Source organism: Phacochoerus africanus, chromosome 14, assembly GCF_016906955.1.
Source record: "Phacochoerus africanus isolate WHEZ1 chromosome 14, ROS_Pafr_v1, whole genome shotgun sequence".
NCBI lineage: Eukaryota > Metazoa > Chordata > Mammalia > Artiodactyla > Suidae > Phacochoerus > Phacochoerus africanus.
The window spans coordinates 13,963,638-13,987,553 of NC_062557.1; the positions used below are offsets into that span (position 1 = coordinate 13,963,638).

Below are 23,916 nucleotides of genomic sequence, written 5' to 3' on the forward strand. Positions count from 1 at the left end.
GCCGATTCTTTTCTATCTCAGCCAAGGCCTCAGCAAGAAAGAGAGTTAAAGACTTTGAGTCCAAAAAATATATATATATATCAGACTCTTACAGGGGCCAAAGCTAGAATAATGCATCAAAGACCTTTAAGAAGAGAGCATCTTACCTAGTTATTTAAGATGGGTGAGGTGGAGACAGGAATTAACTCTAGGAGTCTACGGACAAAAAGCCCTTTCTGTATCAGAGTACAGAGAAACAGCGTGTGGTTTAGTGGCTGTAGGTCATCAGGGCGCCTTGTACTCCCCAAAGAAGGTCTCCACCCCCTGTGTACACAACCCAAGCCCCAACCAAAACAGGCAGCCTTTTCACTCAGTATGGGGTCTGAGAGCCACCCCATCAATTTCATGTAAATTACTGGCATCCCTGCCCCCAGCTGAGCTGCTTGCGAGGAAAACAGCAGCTCCTTCATGACACAGATGCAGACAGTCCATCAAGTGAATGGAAGAGGCCTGCCCATAACCCCTTATTCAAGGTAATGCTGGGGACTGTGGGCCTTTCAGGTGAACGGGTGTGTCACTGTCCACCAGAACAGCCTTTCAGCTTCGGGTACCTGAAGCAGTTTATTTTTCTTTGGTCTATACAGGCTCTCGCTACTAAACATGGAAAAGGTTCAAAGTAAAGAACCTATAGCTTTGCCTATAGCCTATAGCACTTATTCTCCAAGTGAGGTCCCTGGGCCATCGGCATCAGCATCCCTGAAGGAACTGCTACAAATTCAGATTCAGGCCCCACCCCAAACCTACTGAATCAAATACTTTGGGGGCATAGCCCTGTAATCTGTGTTTTAACAAGCCCTCCCAATGATTCTGATGCTCACTAAAGTTTAGGAATGACATTAAAGCAGACTTGATTGAAGGGACAGTTTAATTAATTCAGTCCAAAGTTAATTAGACTAGAGAATGACCGAGGCCTTCAGGGCCAACTGCTAAATTCTGATGCATTAAAAAAGACGCCCCTTCTGGGCAGATTCAGCAGGTGCTGTTATTGGCTTCAGACTGAATTTTAACTCCGTTGACCTCCTGGGCTGTGTGTTCCTACTGTGCCCAGACTGTGTACCGTGATGCGGTGGCACCCCTGAATGATGCCTTTCTCTCTAATTAGACTCCCCTCCTCCAGGGCTTAATTAAGAGTAAAAGGGGGGGGTGGTCATTGTAAATGATGGTGAAATTTTCTCGCCCCAGACTTAACTTGGTACCTTTTCTGAGGTTCAGCACTTGGCTGTCACATAACTATCTCCCTCAACAGATTTTATTCTCTTGTTCTCGTAAAGTACAACCATTTCCGCTATTGGGGGAGTTGAGTTTCTCTTTCAAAGCCTTGATTGGTCTTTATCCATGAGCCTTGGGTGTCTCCTGCGTGATTGGAACACTAATCAGAAGAAACAACTGCACATTTCAGAAGACGGGGTGAAAGGGGAGGTGGATAAAAATAGACAGCCCAGCTTCACCAAAGCATGGTTTTGCTTCACAAATATGACAGTATTTTGAGAGAGGAACACAGAGGGTGGCCCGAGGGAGGCTCTGATTCAGCAGAACCTCATGAATCCTGACCCTTCCTGTACTAAAAAAGTACAGGGGGTCGTTCTGGCTGGTAGAGACGTAGAGATGAAACCCCCTCATGAAAATGACTTAGAAATCATTCTGGAGTCCTTAGAGCAGCCAAACAACAAGTGAAGCAAGTTCAAAGTGGGGAAGGAAGCCTTCTTAGGCACTAGCATTAGCTAATTGAGTTCGCCAAGCCAGCATTTTCCAGTGGCCTCAGGTTCCCTGAAACATGAACTTGGGTGTCATGGCTCTTAGGCAACATTTTATATGTGTCTGCTCACATTCATTTTTCTGGGGAGAGAACCCATGACTTCCCATCAGATTTTCGAAGGGATCTGTGACCCACCCCTTCACCTCCCCAACATAAGAACTGGGGGGAAACAAATTACAACTATAGATTATAATTCTATATCTTAATGCTCTGAATGATATGGAAAGGGAATGCATCAAACTTTAAGGATTGGCTAGTTTTGTTGCAAAAATGTGGACCCACTCCTAAGCTATTTATAACAAGCAACTATTGAATTTATAACCTTTTTTTGTCTTTTTTTTTTCCTTGTTATTGCTTTTTTTAGGGCCACGCTTGAGACATATGGAGGTTCCCAGGCTAGGGGTGGAATTGGAGCTACAGCTGCTGGCCTACCCCACAGCCACAGCAACTCCAGATCCAAGCCATGTCTGCGGCCAACACCACAGCTCACAGCAATGCCGGGTTCTTAACCCACTGATCAAGGCCAAGGATCGAAACCACATCCCCGTGGATCCTAGTCGGATTCGTTTCCACTGCACCACAATGGGAACTCCAAATTTATAACCACTTTAAAGAATTCTTTTAAAAGAAAAAAAGCATACCCAAAGCATAGCCACCATTTTGCTGGAGTCAAAGATGTATCAGATGTAATTCATGATCAGTGGAGCTTCCTCTGACCCCTAACCCAACCACTTGTTTAAGACCCATTTTGGAGTTCCCGTCGAGGCACAGTGGAAACGAATCCGACCAGGACCATGAGGTTGAGGGTTCGATCCCTGGCCTCGTTCAGTGGGTTAAGGATCCAGTGTTGCCGTCAGCTGTGATGTGGGTCGCAGATGCTGCTCAGATCTGATGTTGCTGTGGCTGTGGCTGTGGTGTAGACTGGCAGCTGTAGCTCCAATTGGACCCCTAGCCTGGGAACCTCCATATGCTGCAAGTGCAGCCCTAAAAAGCAAAAAAAAAAAAAGAGAGAGAGAGAGACTTACGGAAAAACTTACTTCTGTTTAGGCTGACAAGCCTGGAAATGGAGAGAAAATGTTTATAGAAGGAAATAAAATATGACATTGGACAAGTCATTGAGTTAGAATATATGACTCTTCATTAAAATTGTAGCTATTGGAGTTCCTGTTGTGGCTCAGTGGAAATGAATCTGACTAGTAACCATGAGGATACAGGTTCCATCCCTGGCCTCGCTCAGTGAATTCAGGATCTGGCATTGCCGTGAGCTGTGGTGTAGGTTGCAAACAAGGCTCAGATCTGGCATTGCTGTGGCTGTGGTGTAGGCCAGTGTCTACAGCTTGGATTAGACCCCTAGCCTGGGAACTTCCATATGCCTCGGGTGCAACCCTAAAAAGGAAAAAAATTGTAGCTCCTGCAGCTGTGCAATACAATGAAGGAAAGGTCTTGCTTGCTGATATTTTGTTGCACGGCATTTTCTCTGTATGTTCAACCGACTTCTATCCTAAAGGCCTTTCAAATATAGTCTTCTCTCCGTGTCCCATAAAATCAACCTGCCTTCTTTAATAAAATGATTAAAAGAAAACAGCCACCATAAACCAAGTTGAAAGACTAAGAGAAGCTATTTACAACATATGTAGCCAACAGAGGACTAATATCTATAATATGTAAAGAGGTCCTATAAATAAGAAATCCAACAGCTCTGTAGAAAAACGGTAAAGAACATGAATAGCTAAACTATGGAAGAAGAAATGCCAATAACCAATAGCCTTACTCCTAATCACAAGAAATGTGATGGAAACAAGAAGATAAATGTTTGCCCATTTGATAGCAAACATTTTATTATTTATTTATTTATTTATTTATCCTTTTGCTATTTCTTTGGGCCGCTCCCGCAGCATATGGAGGTTCCCAGGCTAGGGGTCGAATCGGAGCTGTAGCCACTGGCCTACACCAGAGCCACAGCAACTCGGGATCCAAGCCACGTCTGCAACCCACACCACAGTTCATGGTAACGCCGGATCCTTGACCCATGGAGCGAGGCCAGGGATGGAACCCGTAACCTCATGGTTCCTAGTCGGGTTTGTTAACCACACGTGTTCATGAATATAATTTCAGCGCTATTCAGTATAAGGTTGTTTACAAAAGCTAGAATCTAGTCTCTGTGTACATGTCCATTAACAGAAATGTGGTCAAGTAAATTATGACCCACTAACGCTATGAATATAGTTTAAACTCTTAAAAAGAGTAAAGTAGTTCTGTATATACTGGTATGGAAAGATGTATGTTTTCCATTAGTGGAAGAAGTCAGCTAGAACCATTGTGTAGTATGGTATACTATAGTATTATTCCATAAATTAAAAATAAGTGACTGCATGTATGTGTGTCATAGTAATTATACAAGTGAACTCATAAGAAAAAAAAAATCTGGTAGAAGGAATAGGATTGATAAGGGAAGTTGAAAGTAATTAAACTCTTCTCTATATATAATCTAGTACTGTTTGAATTATGTCTATGGAACATAATTCATGCATTCTTTGAGTGATTCAATAAGTAAGTAATAATTGAAACCCATATTTTGGAAAACAGATAACAGGAGTTCCTGCTGAGGTACAGCAGGTAAGGATCCTGTGTTGTCTCTGCATCTCTGCAGCGGCTCAGGTTGCTGCTGAGGCACATGTTCCATACCGGGCCCAGGAACCTCCATATGCCACTGCTGAGGCAAAAAAAAAAAAAAAATAGGAGTTCCCTTCATGACTCAGCGGTTAACGAACCCAACTAGGATCCATGAGGATGTGGGTTCGATCCCTGGCCTCGCTCCGTGGGTTAAGGATCTGGCCTTGCCATGAGCTGTGGTGTAGGTGGCAGACACTGCTCGGATCTGGCATTGCTGAGGCTCTGGCGTAGGCCGGAAGCTGTAGCTCTGATTGGACCCCTAGCCTGGGAACCTCCATATGCCGCAAGTGCGGCCCTAAAATAGCAAAAAAAAAAAAAAAAAAAAAAAAAAGGCAGAAAACAGTTGAAGCAGACCAAGACTTGCAGTTGAGGTATATTTTGTTCTTTAACACAGAGCCTTGGAGTTCTCTGGTGGCACAGTGGGTTAAGGGTCTGGCATTGTCACTGCTGTGGCGCAGGTTCCATCCCTGGCCCTGGAACTTATATATGCCGTGAGTGCAGCCAAAAAACAAAAACATAGAGCCTTAGTTTATGGTTTGGGAAATTGAAGAAGCTTCTCAATTAACAAATCCTCTGAGTCCAGAGCTTTTTTTTGACAAAGCTGGGCTGGTGGTAGAGAAGAGGGTTCTATCGAGGCCAATTCGGTGTGACCTCCACATGCTGGGACGGAAGACTGCGGTCTGTTTACTCCCCTTACCTGAAGGATGGCAAGAAAGAGAAGGAATGAAATGGTCTTGCAAGAGGGGGAAGACAAGAAATCTTGCAATGAAGAGGGTATTTAACCCCCAGATTATCAGTCACCCTCTGAGAGCCAAGTGTCAGAGATATTAGGATACACCTTCCTTATCAGAAAAAATTCAGTACTAGTTCCAATAGTCTTTTAAATCAGGCATTTAGGCCAGTGTTATTTGTTTAAGACTTCATTTAAGAAACCTCACTTAAGAAAAGTAAATTTTGGAGTTCCCATCGTGGCGCAGTGGTTAACAAATCCAACTAGGAACCATGAGGTTGCAGGTTCAATCCCTGGCCTTGCTCAGTGGGTTAAAGATCCAACGTTGCTGTGAGCTGTGGTGTAGGTTGCAGATGTGGCTCGGATCCTGAGTTGATGTGGCTCTGGTTTGGGCCGGCGCAGCAGCTCTGATTAGACACCTAGCCTGGGAACCTCCATATGCAAAGGGGGCGGCCCTAGAAAAGGCAAAAAGACAAAAAAAAAAGAATGAAAGAAAGAAAAGTAAATTTTGACCTTGCACATTTATAAATTAAAGGGTGATTATTTTTTAGCTTATTTAAGAGTTTCTCTGATACATATAAGCACTTGTTTTAGGGGAGCAGAGATCTGCACCTAAACTGTGAGAAGTCCCTCTGATCATTGAAAATCAGTCAGTAATGAAGACGAATCATCTCTGAAAGTATCATCTGTCATGGGGCATATGTCATTGAATTTACTAAAAAATTGCTTCATGTATAGATTTCGAGATCATATCCTTTGCAGAAGCAAGACATAATGCATTCTACCAGATAACCTGGATGGGAACATTTTCACTCGATTAGGCTTTCCATACATTACTGAGGAATGCCCAAAATGTTGACATCATTTCCATGAGCCTGTAGAATATGGGAGGGGAGTTCAGGATTTAGACAAACGTATTTTCCTTCAGGATCGGCTGAGAATAAGTTATCATCATCTTTAGAAGAGCTCCTTTCCTAGAAGTTCATCAGTTCTTATGTGGGCTACTTGAGAAGGGTTTTTTTGTGGTTGTTTAGTTTTTGCTTTTTTTTGTGAGGGGACCCGCACCCATGGCAGATGGAGGTTCCCCGGCTAGGGGTCAAATCAGAGCTGCAGCTGCCAGCCACAGCCACAGCAACACCAGATCCCAGCCTCATCTGCCACCTACTACACCCCAGCTCACAGCAACACCAGATCCTCAACCCACTGAGTGAGGCCAGGGATCGAACCTGCATCCTCATGGATGCTAGTCAGATTCATTTACGCTGAGCCACAACGGGAACTCCGGTGTTTGCCATTTAAGGCCACACCTGTGGCATATGGAAGTTCCCAGGCCAGGGGTCAAATTGGAGCTACAGCTGCAGGCCTGTATCTGAGCCTCATCTGTGACCTACACCACAGCTCACTGCAAAGCCAGATCCTTAACCCACTAAGCAAGGCCAGGGATAGAACCCACATCCTCATGGATGCTAGCTGGGTTCGTTACCACTGAGCCACAACAGGAATTCTGCTGTTTTTTTTTTAAGATGAATTTTTCTGCAACTTTGTTTCTTAACTTCATTTTTAAAAAAATAGGAGCTCCCACTGTGGCACAGTTGGTTAAGAATCCAGCTGCAGCAGCTCGAGTCATTGCTAAGGCGCAGGTTCAGTCCCCTCCCTGCCTGGCACACTGGGTTAAAGTAATCATAGGTTGTATTGTACCTCTTGGGCAAGGTCAATGCTTGGCCCAAGAACTTCTATAAAAATAAATAAATAAATAAATAAATAAATAAATAAAAAGAAATCCTTGTGTTTTTAGAATAGACAGAAATTTAGAAAAGTCTATCTCCCTTTTTTTTTTTTTTTTGCTATTTTAGGGTTGCAGCCGAGGCATGTGGAGGTTCCCAGGCTACAGGTCGCAAAGTACATCTTTTTACCAATTTGCAAACTGATGGCATCCCTCTTCTAACGGCCCCCCAAAATTGATTTTTAAAATAATGTTCTCTTCCTTTGTTATCGAAGTAATGCATATTTTTAATATAGAAAATATAGATAAGCAAAAAGGAAAAAATGAAAATGACATATAAGTCAAATTCCTCAAAACAATCACTGTTAACGTTTCGAAATGTACCCGTTCAGTCTTTTTCAAATGTACGTAATGCGTTTCTGGCAAAAATGTTTTCATACAACATGTACAATCTTTTTTATCTCCAGTTTTTTATTTAACAGTATCCCAAGGACATTCCTCTATCGTGTTCCGTTTTCTTCTGCATCATTTTTAATGGCTGCATACTACTATCAGGCCCAAGTTGTTTTTGATTTTTCGCTATTATGAACAAGATAATAATGAGTTTCTTGGTTATTAAATCTTTCTTCACATCCATAAAATTTGATATATCTTTGAAAGCCCATAATCACACCGTTAAAGCCTCTCTCCAAACAGTGAGCTAATTAAAGTACGGTTTCCGTTAAGATTTACGAGAGCAAGAGAAATTTAACCACCTTTGTTTTTGTTTTGGAAATTACTGTCATGACATTGGGGGAGGGGTGGAAATAAAGTGTGTGGAGAATGTTAATGAATATATGTATAGAGGATTTTAGACGTTAACTGAAAAGGACCTCAATCTTCATTCCAAGTGTATTTGTGTTTACGAAATTTTGATAACCAGCCACTGAACTTAAAGTGTTTCTCTTGAAAGGATGTGTTATTATTGTTAACTAAGATGCATTTGTTCCAATCTCAAAGCAGCACCTCTTTACTGCTTTCCAGTTACCTTGATTTTCTAACAGAAAAGCATGCTCTTTGCTTGGCCAGACTGTTGCTTAGCATTCTTGATACTTACATTGCTTATCAACAGCATTTTTGATTAACGGTTTCGGGATGTGTGTGTTGGGGTGGGAGGGTCATCAGCCAAACAAAATAGCTCAGGTCTGGATTTAGAGCTGCCCTGCGTCTCGGCCCCAGACCACACTGAATTAATTCATAAACTTCTGGCAGGTCTGCCCTTTGAAATTGAAGAGTCTCGCGTGAGACACATGGATTGATATAAAAAGACACCGAACCACATGATGCAGAAAATACTTAAGGAAAATTTTCCGCTGTAAATCCCCACTCTAAATCCCCACCAAGCTAATTAGTGATCAAGGTGGTAGACTGGTTAACGAATTGTCAAGCACTGATAACTCAGGGTAAAGAGGCATGAAGTTAAATTCTGCCATGAGAGCAACAGAGGAATGCCCATCTGGGGAAATTGCTGATAAAATGTTATAAAATAACCAAGGAGTGGAGTGGGGAGTGGAGGATAAAGCAACAGAAGTATTTAAAGTGAGACTAATTATGATTTTTATGCACTTCACATACTGAAGACAAACAGGTTCTTTGTTTAAGTTTTTTATCAGTTGGGTTTAGACGAGGTTTCTCAACCTTGGCACCCCTGACATTCTGTTCCAGATAAGTCTTTGTTGGGGGCAAGGGGAATACGGTACACTTTGCAGGATGTACCACAGCATCCAGGGCCTCTCCCCACGACATGCCAGTGGCACCTCCACCCCAATTGTGACAACCCAAAATGTCGCAAAATTGTCCCCTGTGTTTCTTAAACCACTGGATTAAGAAATTATTATTCTGAAATACTGAAAAATTGCATACTCGGGCCAAAAAATCATCATGTCACGTGCCATTGTATTTATAGATCAGCGTGGGTGGAAGCAGTGCCAGCCAGCTCCAAGCTGTTAGGCTAGACTTGACGTTCAGTGTAGACCTGCACTCTCTGACACCATGCGTTCTGTGCAGAAATACATCTCTGCGAGCATTGCACCAAATCTCACTGGTACCGGGGAGCAACATTTCTCTGACTTCTATGTCATGTCTCTTATAAATAGCAATGAAAGTGTCCTCTCTGTTGTCGAATGCCTTGTCTTAAAGAACCTCTAAATGTATTTTGAAAGGTATATGGAAGGTAAGTATTAAACCACACAGACCTGGCCCTGTCCTTCAAAGGGATCTTCTAACCATGCTCTTAGGAGATCTCAGGCTACGGCACTGTCCACGTGCTACCACTTCCTACCCACCTAGCTCACTTGACAAGAATCACCCCTCAATAACTTCCACTCTTCTCAGTTCTAAGACTCTTTTGACTTAACGCCCTTGTATTCACTCTCCCTTTGGCTGGTTGAGCTAACTTTATGATTGACTCCGCATAAAGTTAGTGAATCCCCTGCTTTTGACACCTCTCTCTGGCTTCTGCTAAGCTGCCATCTTTCCCTAAAGTCTCCCCCCATTGAAAGTTTGCCTTTAATAACAGAAGTTGCCAACGTCTTGACCTTCTTTCAGATATGACAATGGATGATGTTCGGGAATACGAGAAAAACATGCATGAACAAACCAACATAAAAGTTTGCAATCAGCATTCCTCCACTGTGGATCACATAGAGAGCCAGACCCAAACAAGTGTATGTAGAATTTTTGAAACATGTTGCCCACCTTTGACCAAACGTACACGTAAACAGATCTTTGAAGTGACTTCAAACGCTCACGTCTCAAACGTCCACAAAAAAAGCACCGTCTCCCAGAGGCCATAGGTTAAAAAAAACCTCAGCAGGGTCTCCATTGGACAGTGTTAGCTCTTGCTTCCAGACATTTCCATTCTTTAAAGCTGCTTGACGTGGGGGGTTGTTTGGGTCAGGAAACCAAGAACACAGAGAGTGGAAACATTTTGTGGCCTGCGCCACAAAAGAACAGAGAGGTAAAAACGGATGTCGTGTGAAAACTAAAACATCAATGCCAGTAACGTTTAAAGGCACAGCAAACACTCCGTCATTCATGTAAGGGAGGGCTGTGGCTCATCTGGTATTTTAGGTTTCTTTACATTTGCTTTGAACTGCTCTCTGTGGCTCTTTATGGCTGGCTTAATCCAACCAGTTTCTTGGGACTTGGGTTCATGTCCAGATGGGGCTGCTGTCCACGTGCCCACTGGCGGAGCAGCGAAGGGGTGGTGAGCAGGAGCCAGATGAGATCCAGCCTGGGACTTAAGCCTGGGAGAGCCTGACATTATTTAGTGGCACAGGGGTGATGAAGAGCTGACTGTGTGGTGTACGCCGGCATCTTAACTAGAGTTCTGTCTCAGTCATTCATTCCCATGAAGATGAGTTACAAAGAAAAACGTTATCCCCAAGTCATTGATATGCATCTTTGGCCAGAGCTGTGATGTCTTTGGGTGCTAGCTTGAGCCCGCATGTCTGTTAATACCTAGTAGAGACTTAAGAAATTGACCATGTGGTTATAGAATGTTGAGAGGTGGCTGTAGTTGTAAGCGCTTTAGAATTGTGGAGACCTCTGGTTGCACGTGGGAAATGTCTAGTGGACTTTGGAGTGCACGTCTTTGGAATCTGCCTTGTAAGGCTCATGCGCTGCCATAGACTGCATGTGACTGCCCTTGAGGTTGAAATGCCCCTGACTCTTCCTTCCCGTTTTGCATGCCATGGTTGGATTTGCAGAAGGCTGTTTGGACCAGACTTAACTGAGAAGTTCCACTGACCAGTTCCAAGAGAACACCCCCCTTCCTCTTGCCCTGTTCTGAAGTTAGAAATGCTCAGTAAGGAGACTGTCCTTGAATTTCCATCACTTTGAATGACCTTTTCTTTAGGAATGCTAGACACCGTTTCCCCGCCCCCCTCAGCCGAGCTCTGAAAGCTACTCACTCTAAGCACGACAAGACAAAGGAAGCCAGGGAAAGGGGAAGATGCCTCATGGCCAAAGGATGTGACGCAGTGCTTTCCTCATTCTGAGTTCTTCTGGCTTACAGCTTGAGGCTCTTTGGTTTTCTTTCTGTTTCACTGTGATTATTACTATTAGGAAGTCTACTGTGTAGAGATACCTGGGATGGGTCTGCCTGTGGGAAAGCCTGTGCGTTCTCTGGCTGGAACGCACGGTCCTTCCCATAACTTCAGAGATGTCTGTCTCCTCAGGAGTTACACAAAGTGGTTATCTTTGAATGCTTACCACATGTCTCTTATTCTTTGGAATTCCATCAAATTGGGCATCATTTCTTTTTCTGTATTTTTCTTCTCTATCGTAACGAAAAACTTGAAATCAAAAGGCTGCTGCCCATGACAAGTAAAAACGGCATGGATGCTCGGTAAGTTTAAATCATCCACCTGCGTAGAGATAAACTAGATTGAAATTAGGCAAAATGAACATCCATGGCCACAGCAGTAAGGAAATAACAGTCTCCTTTTCAACTGAGCAGCTTCAATACTTTGAAGGAAGAGAACTTCTAAGAGACTCTGAACCAGAGTGTAGAATCCGGATTCTCTACCTTGGGTGGTTTCTGCCCCCTGCTGGATGTGTGGAGTAGAGCACTATATTCAGCCACTTGTATGGAAAACCTGGTTTTTCAAAGATGATATCCATTTATTATAACAGAAACATACAGCTAAATTTTTTCAGAGTCCAAAATTTATTTTGAAATACCTCTTTTTGAAAAAACTTAAATCTCATTTCTTAGCTTGTTTAACAGTCTTGGTATTTTTTTTAAGTGGTAAGGTTATAGGTCAAGTACTTCTGCTATATTCTGAGTTTTATATTCTATCAACAGTCATGATTTTTTATTCCCTTTGTAAAAAACGTTTCCCTTTCAGAAAGTTTTAATAACCATTCCCAGGAAATCCTCCTAAGGATTTTTGGTTTTCGAACAATATTTCTGGTTTGCTCATATGTTGTGATATGAACATACATTTACGTATATATGTCTTTATTATTAATACCGTGTTATGAGTATTTACTCCATAGTTAGTATTTCCAAAGTGGCTGTGTTGCTTCCTACTAGTTTATGCACCATCCTCTACTGAAGGTTCCCCTGGGAGAGGACAGGAATGAAAAATGGGTATCTGGGAAGCTGAAACAGATGAAGAGTTCCATGGGGCAGCCAATTTCATCTTCTACTCAAGGGCAAGCTTTAGGCCTTCACTCAGTGCTTTTTTCTAATAAGCCCAGCTACCTGTTTTCCCCGTTAGCAGTGATAAAGTTGGCAGAGGATAGTAGCCAGGCTGAGAGCAATTAGCAATAACTGTAGTAGCAATACTAATAGAGTTCCTGAGAATGAGAGATGAGATCTCAAACTCTTTGCTTTAGCAAAGTCATCACTGTATCATAGCACAGTGATATATTTTCAGAGTATTATGTCTAAAAGGTAGGAAATGTCTGTAATGCATTATTTAATGTATTTACATGAGGGAAAGATTTACATTTAAAACACTTGCTTTCTTCCTCATGTAGTAAGAACATTTCAGGTTTTCGGAAAATCTACATCATCTTGGCAATGCCTATTAAGTGAGGCATCACTGAACTACTTCCTGAACGTCAAATAATGCTCTTTTTTCTTTTAAATAAAATTCTCACCCATGAAGTGATCCTCTCTTTTTGTTCTCTGCTCTTTTTCTTTTCGTGTTTCCTTGAGGAGGGGTTGGGTTTTTTTGTTTGTTTGTTTGTTTGTTTTCTCCTTGGTTTGGGGATAATTAGCAGAGTTGGTTGGTTGTTGTCATATCTTACTTGCTTTTTTAAGGTGAAGTAAGTGAAACGCAGCATCTGAAAAATCTTAGGATAGCTACACAGTCAGGAAACAAGTAACCCCTAGAATGCAAAAAGTGTATGCATTGAGTAAGAGAAGAGCATGTGGAGAAATTCTGACGATTTTCCTGTTTACACTACAAAGGTATACTAGTATTTTCATAAGCTGAAGTAGGTAATAATATGTATCATTCGGGGGCCATTGATTGCTTAATTACTTTCCCTTTATAGAAAGGATGGCCAGGTCTAATAATAGCTCCAACACCCCACCATTCCCACAACACACACAGACACATAGCAGCGGCACAGATCTGTACTCTCCTGATAAGTTCTTACTCCGAATACTTGAAATACTCACTGAAGAGTGCTTTGGAAAATCTCGGATGGATATTCACAAAGGACTATTTCTTCAGACATTCGCCCCAATCAAAAGAAAAAAATTTAAGGCTTAGTATTTGGATGTTAATTTGGACATACAATCTGGAGAGACGCCTTTATCATGGGGTTTTGATAGGTCCTTTAAAAATAGGCAGAAAGGAGTTCCCTGGTGGCTCAATGGGTTCAGGATCCCACACTGTCACTGCTGTGGCCCAGGTCACTGCCGTGGTACGTGTTCGATCCCTAGACCCTGGAACATCTGCATGCCGCTGGTGCAGCCAAACATTTTTTTAAAAAAAGAAAAAAACAGGCAGAGCAATGAATCCATTTGCAACTCTTCTAAATGCCTGCTCATTTCTCTTTCTATTTTTTTTCCTTTAAGACATGACAATGGATGAGGTCCGAGAATTTGAACGAGCCACTCAGGAAGCCACCAACAAGAAAATTGGCGTTTTCCCACCTGCCATTTCTATCTCCAGCATCCCCCTCCTGCCTTCTTCAGTCCGCAGTGCCCCTTCTAGTGCTCCGTCCACTCCTCTCTCCACAGACGCACCAGAATTTCTATCGGTTCCCAAAGATCGGCCCCGGAAAAAGTCTGCCCCAGAAACTCTCACGCTTCCAGACCCCGAGAAAAAAGCCACCCTGAATTTACCTGGCATACACTCTTCAGATAAGCCATGTCGGCCCAAATCAGAGTAACTTCATATGAATATTTCATGGGGGTTTATATTTTTGGTTTGGGGTCTTGTTTTCTTTTTTTTTTTTTTAAAGAATCTTCTGATATAGAAAGAGACTGCTTTGTCACTCAAACATGTTCCTTGGATCTCTTGAGTGTGCATGTGGTTTCACATAGAGTATGATTCCCTAAGTGTGCCACACAGCTTCATTTTAGCTGTAAAATGTACGACTGGCAAAGGACAGAAGGGATCTTCTGTAGCACAGCTGGATGCCAGGGAGGAAGCCTTGTTATTGGGCATTTGATGAGGTTGGTGTGGACTCTGAGGGCCAATAAATGAAAACTTTGCACCACTGTGTTACAAGGTGTAGTAAAACGGAATCAGTTTCCTCCCATCCGACCTGAAATTTCCCCAAAATATTCTCAGGCGTAACATACCTAATTGTTCAATTTCGAACTGCTCATTACCAATACTTGAATATCAGTCGTTACTGAGGTTCCGGTTTTGGTTAGTCTGACTCAGGATTTGGGGCCTAATTAACTCTTTAAATTTTTTGGAAATTTTAATTATCAACCTGAAGAGGCTCCAAGTGCAACTAATGACAACTTATTTATACGTTTCACAGAATTTAATAAAGATTCCACTGGTTTCTGTCTTTTAATAACTTTCCTCTTTGTGCCCCTGTGGCCTCAGAAATCTTTTAAGAATTACATGGATGAACATGGCCGTAACTGGCTGATTTGGGAATGATTTGGTTTAGGAACAGAGAGGCCATGGGGAGGCAAAGATCTTTTTTTTTTTTTTCCCACAGGTACCAGCGAACCTTGACCTGTCACCTTCCATCATCCATTAAGATTGTCAGAATTTGCCATTTATTGAGTAGCATTCAGTGACGATTTGCCCATTCAAAGAAGTTCAAGGGTAGACTCAGCTAACTGGACTTTAACTCATTCAGAATTGCCTCCCATCCCCCTCCTCATTTTACTTAATAACATCCAGATGTCCCTGGAGCAGACTGCCCATCACCGGACCTTAGAAAAGATTGTCCTTCTCTTGCTCCTTGCCCGAAATCCAAACGTTGGGCATGTCGCAGAAGCCAAGTAGATACAGTCAAGCGGGAGCAGAAAAATGAGCAGAATTGCTGACTCTATTTGTAGGGTGAAAAGGAGGCGTGAGATGCCCCTCTGGCTAGCTTTCTTTTCTGCCAGTAATGATAACGCAAGATTAGAATCAAGGTTGATGGGAGACAAGATCATTCACCAAAGTGGCAGAAAGAGAACTCTCCTTTGATCTAAAGAGAAACATCTGCCACCTTCGCACCTCACTGCCTTTAAACACAGAAGGAAGCGTGAACAGAACCTAGCATTTACTTTTGTCCTCCAAGAGAGGGAGAGAACAAGGTAATTGGGCAACTCCGAAGCCCCGGTTAGCCTTCCTGACCAGAACCTCCAACCTCAGGAAAGGGACTTTCCCCAAACACAGATTCCAAAGGAAGCGACATAAACCAAGGCGCGTATCTCCTCCTCTTACACAGCCTCTCAGCCAGTGGACCCTGCCTGCTTCTCTCTCTCAGTGCCCAGCACTCCGCATAGTGTCCTTCAAGTTGACAAACTTCCAAGGTGCAGGTGCTGGTCCCAGGAGCCCAGCACCACGTGTTCCAAGTCATATGTCAGATTGTCAAGATCATCTCCTTCTCTATAGGTTGACATTTAGCTTGATTAATACATACACCCAGAACTCAAAGGAAACCTGTTGCAAATAGCTTAGATCCAAAGTGCATCTCTTTCCTAAGAATGATAGCACCCATAGTAAGACACCTTCTTTGCATGGTATGGTAGCATGATTTTTGCTTGTGGGAAAACTCAATCTTTTATCAAAAGCTCTTTGACTCCTCAATGGCTCCCTCTTGACACAGTAGTACTTAACAAGAACGTCTGGCTTTCGAAAGCATAATTCTCCTTTCAGAAAACACTGACGTAGTAGCGTGTGTATTTGCTTACCATTTGCAAGCTGAAATCAGGATGGGGTGGGATCATGATTTTTGCATGGAATGGATTTATTGGGGGGCGGATTCTTAACACATCTGGCACCAAGTTTTTCTGTTGACGCCATTGCTAATTTTCCTTTTTGGTGAAGTAGCTTCTGCTCTCAAGGTCAACAATGCTCTCTGCTTTAGAAAGCTAATTTCTGTGAGTTTTCTTTCTCTGACTGCCAGTACAGCACCACAGACATTAATTGCAAAGCGACCGATGATAGTGTGGTTCTTAGCCAACAAATATGTGTGCTCTTAAAGTATGTTCGGTTTTCCCGTCTACATGTGCTTCGTGTGTTCATTTTAAAAGCGGGGGAGGGGTGCAGATAGTCCTTTAGCTGCTTTAACTATTTAATCCAGTCATCACAAGACATAAATGACTTCAATAGTTTATCCATCTTGATTTTCAAGTGTCGTTTCACAGACTCCATACACGAATTTGTTTATTGTGGGGTTACAAGCCTGCGATGAGTGTATATATAGACTATTACTAATTCCTATCGACGGAAAATTAAATGGCTGCATGATGGAAGCTTAGAAGAAAAAAAGCAGAAACTTGAATTCATTAAGCATGTTTGGGGAAACATAGAATCTTAACTCAGTGCCTCTGTCTGCAAATGTGGAAACCTTCAACTTTGTTCACCAAAATTGTATTATACCTGTATATATATATATAAATATAGTAGCGTGAATCCAAACCACCAGTTTTAAGTCTCTGATAGCCAAATGAAAATAAATAAGCCACAGAATAACGCAAATGTTCAACCCATCTTTGTCTCTGAGGTTAATGAAGACCGTCAAAATGACCATACATTTCATTACTTTGAATGAATTTCAAATTATGAAATGCCACTGTGATTTTCATTGGCTGTAGTATAGCATCGTTGCTTTAGCTGTGCTTTCCCAGGATAAGAAGGCCTTGGTGTTTTTACCACAGAAACTGTCAGAAGTCAGCTCTGGGAGTTCCCTTATGCCTCAGCGGGTTAAGAATTCACCACAGTGGCTTGGGTCGCTGCTGTGACACAGGTTCAAACCTGCCCCAGGAACTTCCACGTGCCGTGCATGCGGCCAGAAAGAAAAGAAAAAAAAAAAGAAGAAGAAGCAGCTCTGAAGACCATTTCATTTTCCTACTTTTGGGCTAGGATAAGACAAAGCAAAGAAAAAGCATAACAACAAAGGAGCCCGTGACATTTTTCAATTACCACGTTATAAACTGAAACCATGTGAGTTTGTGGGTGAACTTGTTTATAACCCCTTCTGTTTTGATTTTGCATTTGTATGTGGGGGAAACTGGTTTTAATTTATTTGGAGGTATTTATTAGCCATGTTTTTGGTTGTGAAAATAAATCTCTCACACAACTGTGCATGTACCACACAGACAACTTAAAAAACACAAGACCCCCAAAACTAATTACGTGGTTTTCTTCCAAGACACTGTAATAAACAGAAAATAGATTCTAACACTTCTCAAGAAGTCATTTTTCCATCAAAATTTCAAAGTTAATGGATTTATATGTATTTTTAATTTTACGCACCTTAGTATCTCTTCATGGCTCAGAGACAACACGGTCACTGGTTGGCATAGGTCAACAGGAATTTGACTTTGCAGAAGGGCCAGGGTATAATTTACTCTACATGTAAAGGGTATCCGGATAATCCAACAGAAAAGGATTGTCTAAGAGTTTTAGTCCTTTTCTGATCATCTGACTCAGTAGACTGTGTGACAGTATGCCATCTGAGCCATAATTCTTGAAATTAAAGAAAAAAAAAAAACTGTCCAGTGACTGCAGTTGATCATAGACTATTTAAAACTCTTCTTTCCTGCTGAAACTGAAGTGTTAACCCAAGAGCGTAGCGATGGATACAGAGGCAACACGTCCCGGATTCGTGTCTGTGTTCTACCTTCAAAACAATCTGTTTCATTGGAAATATACGTGTTTAAGCTTTTTAGGAGTGAGTGCAATAAGAATGTGACTATGCTGAGACCTTTCCAGATGCTGTCATTAATTGTCATTTTGTTAACAGGCTTTAGAAGAAGCCTCTCCACGTTTTCGCTTCAAATCGAAAGCCTGTCTGTGAATTGCTCGTCTCCCTTCAGTTTCTGTGTGTCACCAAGGAGAGGTTCTTTAAGTCGATGTTATACCCGTGCCACTTGTAGGTAGCCTCAACTGTAATGTTTCGTGTTTACATTTCGAGCTGGGATCTTGATTAGTTAAATGAGTCAATATACCACTGCCACGGCCGAAGGACCAGGTTTTGGACTGCACAGTATTATAGACAACAAGCGAAGCAAACAAAAGTTGATTCTCACACATGCCATCCTCCTGTGTCATTTTACAGCTGTTTCTCGTGTTTTGGTTTTTTTTTCCTCAGTTATTTATTATTGATAATAACTTACTTTTTCTTACATTCTGTTGTAAATAAAGTACAAAGCAATCTTCTTTCCAAGTGTAGCCTCCTCTCTCTCTTTCTCAGCTCTTCTCAGGGGGTTGGGGACAATTGGGAGTTTGCGGTTTGATGGACAAGAAGCTATCAAGGGAGAAAGAACAAGCCAATGGCCAGTACTTACACCCAGTTCTAGGGGACCTGTGGAGCAAAGACGCCTGGCCTTCTAACAGACATTTGGTGTCTTCAGGGCCTGGCCCTTGATGGGAAATGCCTGGATGCCAGCTCTAACTATCCAGCCCCAAACTGCCCAAGGGGAATCCATAGCCCGATAGGATACACACGTGTCTCCTCCATCCACCCTCATCAAAAGTGAGGCAACAGTCTGCGTGGTGACCAAGAAGAATCGCCCTGAGGGAATCTGTAGGAACAACATCCCAGGGGGACACCAGATTCTCTCAACGGCAGGGCAAGCCAGTCTAGTCGCACGGAAATCACTCCAGATCTGATGGTGCTTCTTCCATCTCGGGTAGCTCCTGTTGTTCACACAGGGTCCTCTCGGGATGGGCGGAGTGAACACAGCAATGCTTCCATTCGGTCCTGTAATGCGTGTCAACATCCGCATTACTGTTTTTAATTGTATTGAAGTACAGTTGATTTACAATCTTGAGGTTAATTTCTGCTGTACGGCAAAGGGATTTAGTCATACATGTATACATTCTTCTTCACATCCTTTTCCATTTTGGTTTATCACAGGATACCGAAAATAGTTCCCTGCAAGGTGCATCTGCTAATCCCCAAATCCCAGCCTTCCCCCACCTCCCCCTTGGCATCCACAAGTCTGTTTCCTATGTCTGTGAGTCGCTTTCTGATTCATAGTTCATTTGTGTCATATTTTAGATTCCCACGTGTAAGTGATATCATAGAGTATTTGTCTTTTTCTTTCTGACTTAGTGTGATAATCTCTAGGTCCGTCCATGTTGCTGTAAGTGGCATTTTATTTTTATGGCTGAGTAGTAGTCCATTGTATATACATACCACATCTTCTCTATCCATTCATCTGTCAGTGGATATTAAGGTGGCTTCTATGTCTTGGCTATTGTGAATAGTGCTGCTATGAACCCTGGAGTGCCTATATCTTTTCAAATTAGAGTCTTGTCTGGATATATGCCAGGAATATTCACATTATCTGCATTAATCTCCGTTTGTATCAGGCCACAGCTTCCTATAACAGTGCACCAAAGGAGTTCCCTGGTGGCCTAGCAGATAACGATCCAGTGTTGTCCCTGCTGTAGCTTGGGTCACGGCTAAGACTTGGGTTCAATCCCTGGCCCAGGAACTTCTGTGTGCTGTGGACACGGCCCCCCAAAAAACAAACTCCTCACCCATAGTTGCTGGCTGAAAGCAAACTTGGTACAGCAAGCTGGCTGTTTATTCCTGGGGTCAAATGATAGAGGTTATTAAATATTTGGATACCTGATGGTAAATATATAGGTGTTTATCACACCCCCAGTTTCCCTGTACAGCTTTTAATCATGATGTTATCTCATTTGAGTGTTACTCTTAGGTTTCTGAACACCCACATTCTTTTCTGAAACTTCCTATTTCCTTCAGTACCTTCGCTTGGGGTTTTTTGCCTCCAACTTCCAACTACACCTTAGCCTCTCAGTTTTAAGACAAATGAAATATCATTTGTAGTTCCATGGTGGCTCAGTGGGTTAAGGGTCCAGCATTATCACTGCTGTGGGGCAGGTTTGATCCCTGGCCCAGAAATTTCTGTATGTTGCGAGCCCAGCCGAAAAAAAGGAAAAATGTCAATACTCCAAGCCCTGGTCTGAACTATGCCTATATGAAAATGTTGGGAGTTCCCGCTGTGGTTCAGTGGTAATGAACCCAACTGGTATCCATAAGGATGGGGGTTCAATCCCTGACCTTGCCCAGTGGATTAAGGATCCAGTGTTCCTGTGAGCTGTGATGTAGGTTGCAGACAAGGCTCAAATCTGGTGTTGCTGTGGCTAAGGGGTAGGCTGGCAGCTGTAGCTCCGATTGAACCTCTAGGCTGGGGACTTCCATATGCCCCAGGTGCAACCCTAAAAAGACAAAAAAAAAATTAGCCCCAAAATTGATGGCTTTGGAACGACAATCAACCAATGGGTATGTGTTCGTTCATGTGCGTGTGTATGTGTGTGTGTGTGTGTGAGCCTGTATAACTTTTGTGGCTGACGCAGGCAAGCCCTGTTTTCAAGTTTCTTATATTGGCTTTCTCTGCTTAATTATTAGCCCTCTGATATTCCGTGCCTCCATAAATTCTCCCTTTTCTACAGTATCCAACCTAATAGGACATCTCATTCAAGTCCAGTCATTTAACTACTTCTCCTTCTCCTGGGAAAATTGGAAACAAGCTGGTACTTTGCCTTAATGTTCTTGCCCTGGTCCCAACATTGACGTCTTGAGCTAATAAGTAGCCAAAGAAACTAGGCATGGCCTCAGGTCCTACTGAATCCAGCCATTTGGTACAGCAACATTAAACAGCTGAATTAAACACCTAGAACTTAGGGAATAATTATATTTAACCAGAGGTACCAACTGGCTGCAGTAAAGGCAGACATAAAGGCCTAGAAGTCATTGTTTCCCCTCTTTTAACCTGTAGAAAAGAAACGTGGCCATCTGTCACTCAAGGGTATTTGAGGGCAGCCAAATCTGGACCTTTGTGATTTTTTTAAAAATCCTATTCCAAAATAACTTTCCTGCTCCCGTGGGCTTCTGCATGCAAGATGCTGGCAGTTGACTGTTGTTTAGCAACCCTGGGGAATCATCCTGTGATCTTTAGCACACAAGGGATTATATTCGGAGCAGCCCAAAGATAGCTTGCTGCTCTCTGTGTGCAGTCTGCTGGGAAAGCCAGACATCAGCGTTAATGTGTGCTATACCTCTTCCCAGGACACAACTTGGAAACTTAGAAATATGACCACAAGTTTGAGTTTTCCCACTCTTAAGGTTTTTCCATTTCTTTGCATTTTGTTAATGCCTATTATGGAGTTTCCCCTTGTGGCCCAGGGGTAACAAACCTGACTGATATCCATGAGGACTCGGGTTCAATCCCTGCCCTCACTCAGGGGGTTAAGGATCCTGCATTGCCATGAGCTGTGGTGTAGGTCACAGACGTGGCTTGGATCTGGTGTTGCTGTGACTGTGGTGTAAGCCGGAAGCTGTAGCTCCTACTAGACCCCTGGCCTGGGAACTTAGATATGCAGCGGGTGCAGCCCTAGAAAGACAAAAATAAAAAATCCATTATACAGACCCAAGGATGTGAATTTTCTTTTCATTTTCATTAAGAGCTTTACAAATCTCATAAATGCATCCCTTTCCACAAAACTCTTCAAGGGTTTTTGAATTGTTTTATTAACATCTTTACATTTGGTACACAGCATGGCTATCATTTTTCATAACTGTGTAATACTCCATTTGGAAATCAATAATTTATTTGAACATTCTTTTATTATTTGGCATATAGGCTATTTTCTGATTTTATTATTACCTAGAGTTTGTGAGGAACATCTTTGTAACATGGTTTCTGTCTTCTTTTTAATTATTTGTTTTGATAAATTCCCAGAAATTGAAGAGTTCCCACTGTGGTGCAGTGGGTTAATGATCCGGCTTGTCTCTGTAGAGGCGCTGGTTCCGTCTCCGGCCTGGCACAGTGGGTTAAGGATCCAGTGTTGCTACAGCTGTGGTGTAGGTCGAAGCTGTGGCTTGGATTCAATCTCTGACCTGGAAACTTCCATATGCCGAGGGGGCGGTTGAAAAAGGAGGGAAAAAAGAGAGAAAGAGAAGCGTTGACCGCTCCCTAGAGTTTCACCGTTACATGAAGCTCCCTGTATTTCAAATCTATTTTGAGTAAGTCTCTTCCTTTCAACCACAGGAGGTAACCAAAAGCTATTGGGAAGTAGGTTAAAATGTCCTTTCTAGAAACAAGTTTGCCAAAGGAAACAAATAGAAGAAATGCAAATTTTTGTTCCCCTTGTAGAACTTTAACAAACATTAAGGACATCTCAAGTAAAATAAATGATGTTTCAAGAATCAGGTGGAATACATTTCTGCTTGAAATGAACTGTACAGATGAAGCTAGCTGCTACATTTTCATGCCTGCAGGTTGTAAAGTCATTGTGTTCTACTCAGTAAAGAGAATTACATGAGGGTGCTTGGATTTTTAAATCAACAACAGCAACAACAACAAACTGGCTAATCCAGATTATCTGGTGGGTTGAAAGTGTATTACACTCAGATTCTCTTTTTTTTTTTTTTGTCTTTTTGCCTTTTCTAGGGCCACTCCCGAGGTATATGGAGGTTCCCAGGCTAGGGGTCGAATTGCAGCTGTTGCTGCCAGCCTACGCCAGGGCCACAGCAACGCCAGATCCGAGCCGCGTCTATAACCTGAACCTCAGCTCACGGCAACGCCAGACCCTTAACCCACTGGACGAGGCCAGGGATCGAACCTGCAACCTCATGGTTCCTAGTCGGATTTGTTAACCACTGAGCCACGACGGGAACTCCTACACTCGGATTCTTGTGAGCAACATGACCTATTGTCAGAATACAAAAATGTCAAAAAGTTGCCTTCTTTCTCATGAGGTAGGTCTAATTTACACCCAAATGAAAAAGCTTTTAAGCATAAGATACCCTCCCCAACCTGATGAATGGCTTTTGAATCAAGTCTGATTAGCACACAGAAAAGTTTAAGGAGAAAGGCCAAGATTTTGTTCATTGGTTTTGCTAAGCAATTCCGGCACCCCAGCGGAAACTCTGCAGTGATTACTTTTTTAAAAAAGTAAACCGGAGTTCCCATCATGGCTCAGTGGTTAACAAATCTGACTAGGAACCATGGGGTTGAGGGTTTGATCCCTGGCCTCGCTAAGTGGGTTAAGGATCTGGCCTTGCTGTGAGCTGTGGTGTAGGTGGCAGACACGACTCGGATCTGGTGTTGCTATGGCTGTGGTGTAGGCCTGCAGCTACAGCTCTGATTAGACCCCTAGCCTGGGAACCTCCATATGCCGTGGGTGCGAATCTAGAAAATACAAAGAGATCAAAAAAAAGTAAACCAAATGTACCCAAAGAAGCATCCATATCTTAAAAATGAGCCTCTTCAAATCTGAATCCAAATATGAATCAATTATGTGAATTGTTTTTGGTGAGTTTCTTCCCCTCCCCACTGCATCTTGGTTCTTCAAGTGAAAGCCAAGGAGCATATGGAATGGATGGTCAACAGGGACCTACTGTATAGCCAGGGAACTCAACTCAATATTCTGTGATAACCTAGATGGGAAAGGCGTCTGAAAAGGCATGGATTTGCGTTTAGGTATAATGTAATCATTTTGTTGTACAGCAGAAGTTAACAATATAAATCAACCATACCTCAACAAAAATTTTTAAAATGAAAAAAAAAAAAAAAAGGAAAGAAAACCAAGGAAAGGTGTATTAAAAAGTAGAATATTTCGGGAGTTCCCATCATGGCACAGCAGAAACAAATCCGACTAGGAACTATGAGGTTTCGGGTTCGATCCCTGGCCTTGCTCAATGAGTTAAGGATCTGGCGTTGCCTTGAACTGAGGTGTAGGTCACAGAGGCGGCTCGGATCCCGAGTTTCTGTGGCTGTGGCATAGGCTGGCAGCTGTAGCTTCGATTAGACCCCTAGCCTGGGAACCT

The 23,916-nt window shown here is 42.6% G+C and overlaps 1 protein-coding gene across 4 annotated transcripts in view; it reads left to right on the plus strand.

Annotated features, from left to right (window-relative positions):
• PITPNC1 (phosphatidylinositol transfer protein cytoplasmic 1) overlaps positions 1-18,276 on the plus strand; it is a 274,382-nt gene extending 256,106 nt beyond the window's left edge. For 2 of the 4 annotated variants that reach the window (XM_047756865.1, XM_047756866.1), the window contains exons 9-10: positions 13,502-13,814; positions 14,608-18,276. In XM_047756865.1, the coding sequence (XP_047612821.1) occupies positions 13,502-13,814; positions 14,608-14,689 (395 nt within the window). In that variant the 3' untranslated portion in view covers positions 14,690-18,276. Of the gene's footprint in view, positions 1-9,507; positions 9,627-13,501 lie in introns of all 4 variants that reach the window. The other 2 variants (XM_047756868.1, XM_047756867.1) reach the window with 2 other exon arrangements.
• The last annotated feature ends 5,640 nt before the right edge of the window (positions 18,277-23,916 follow it).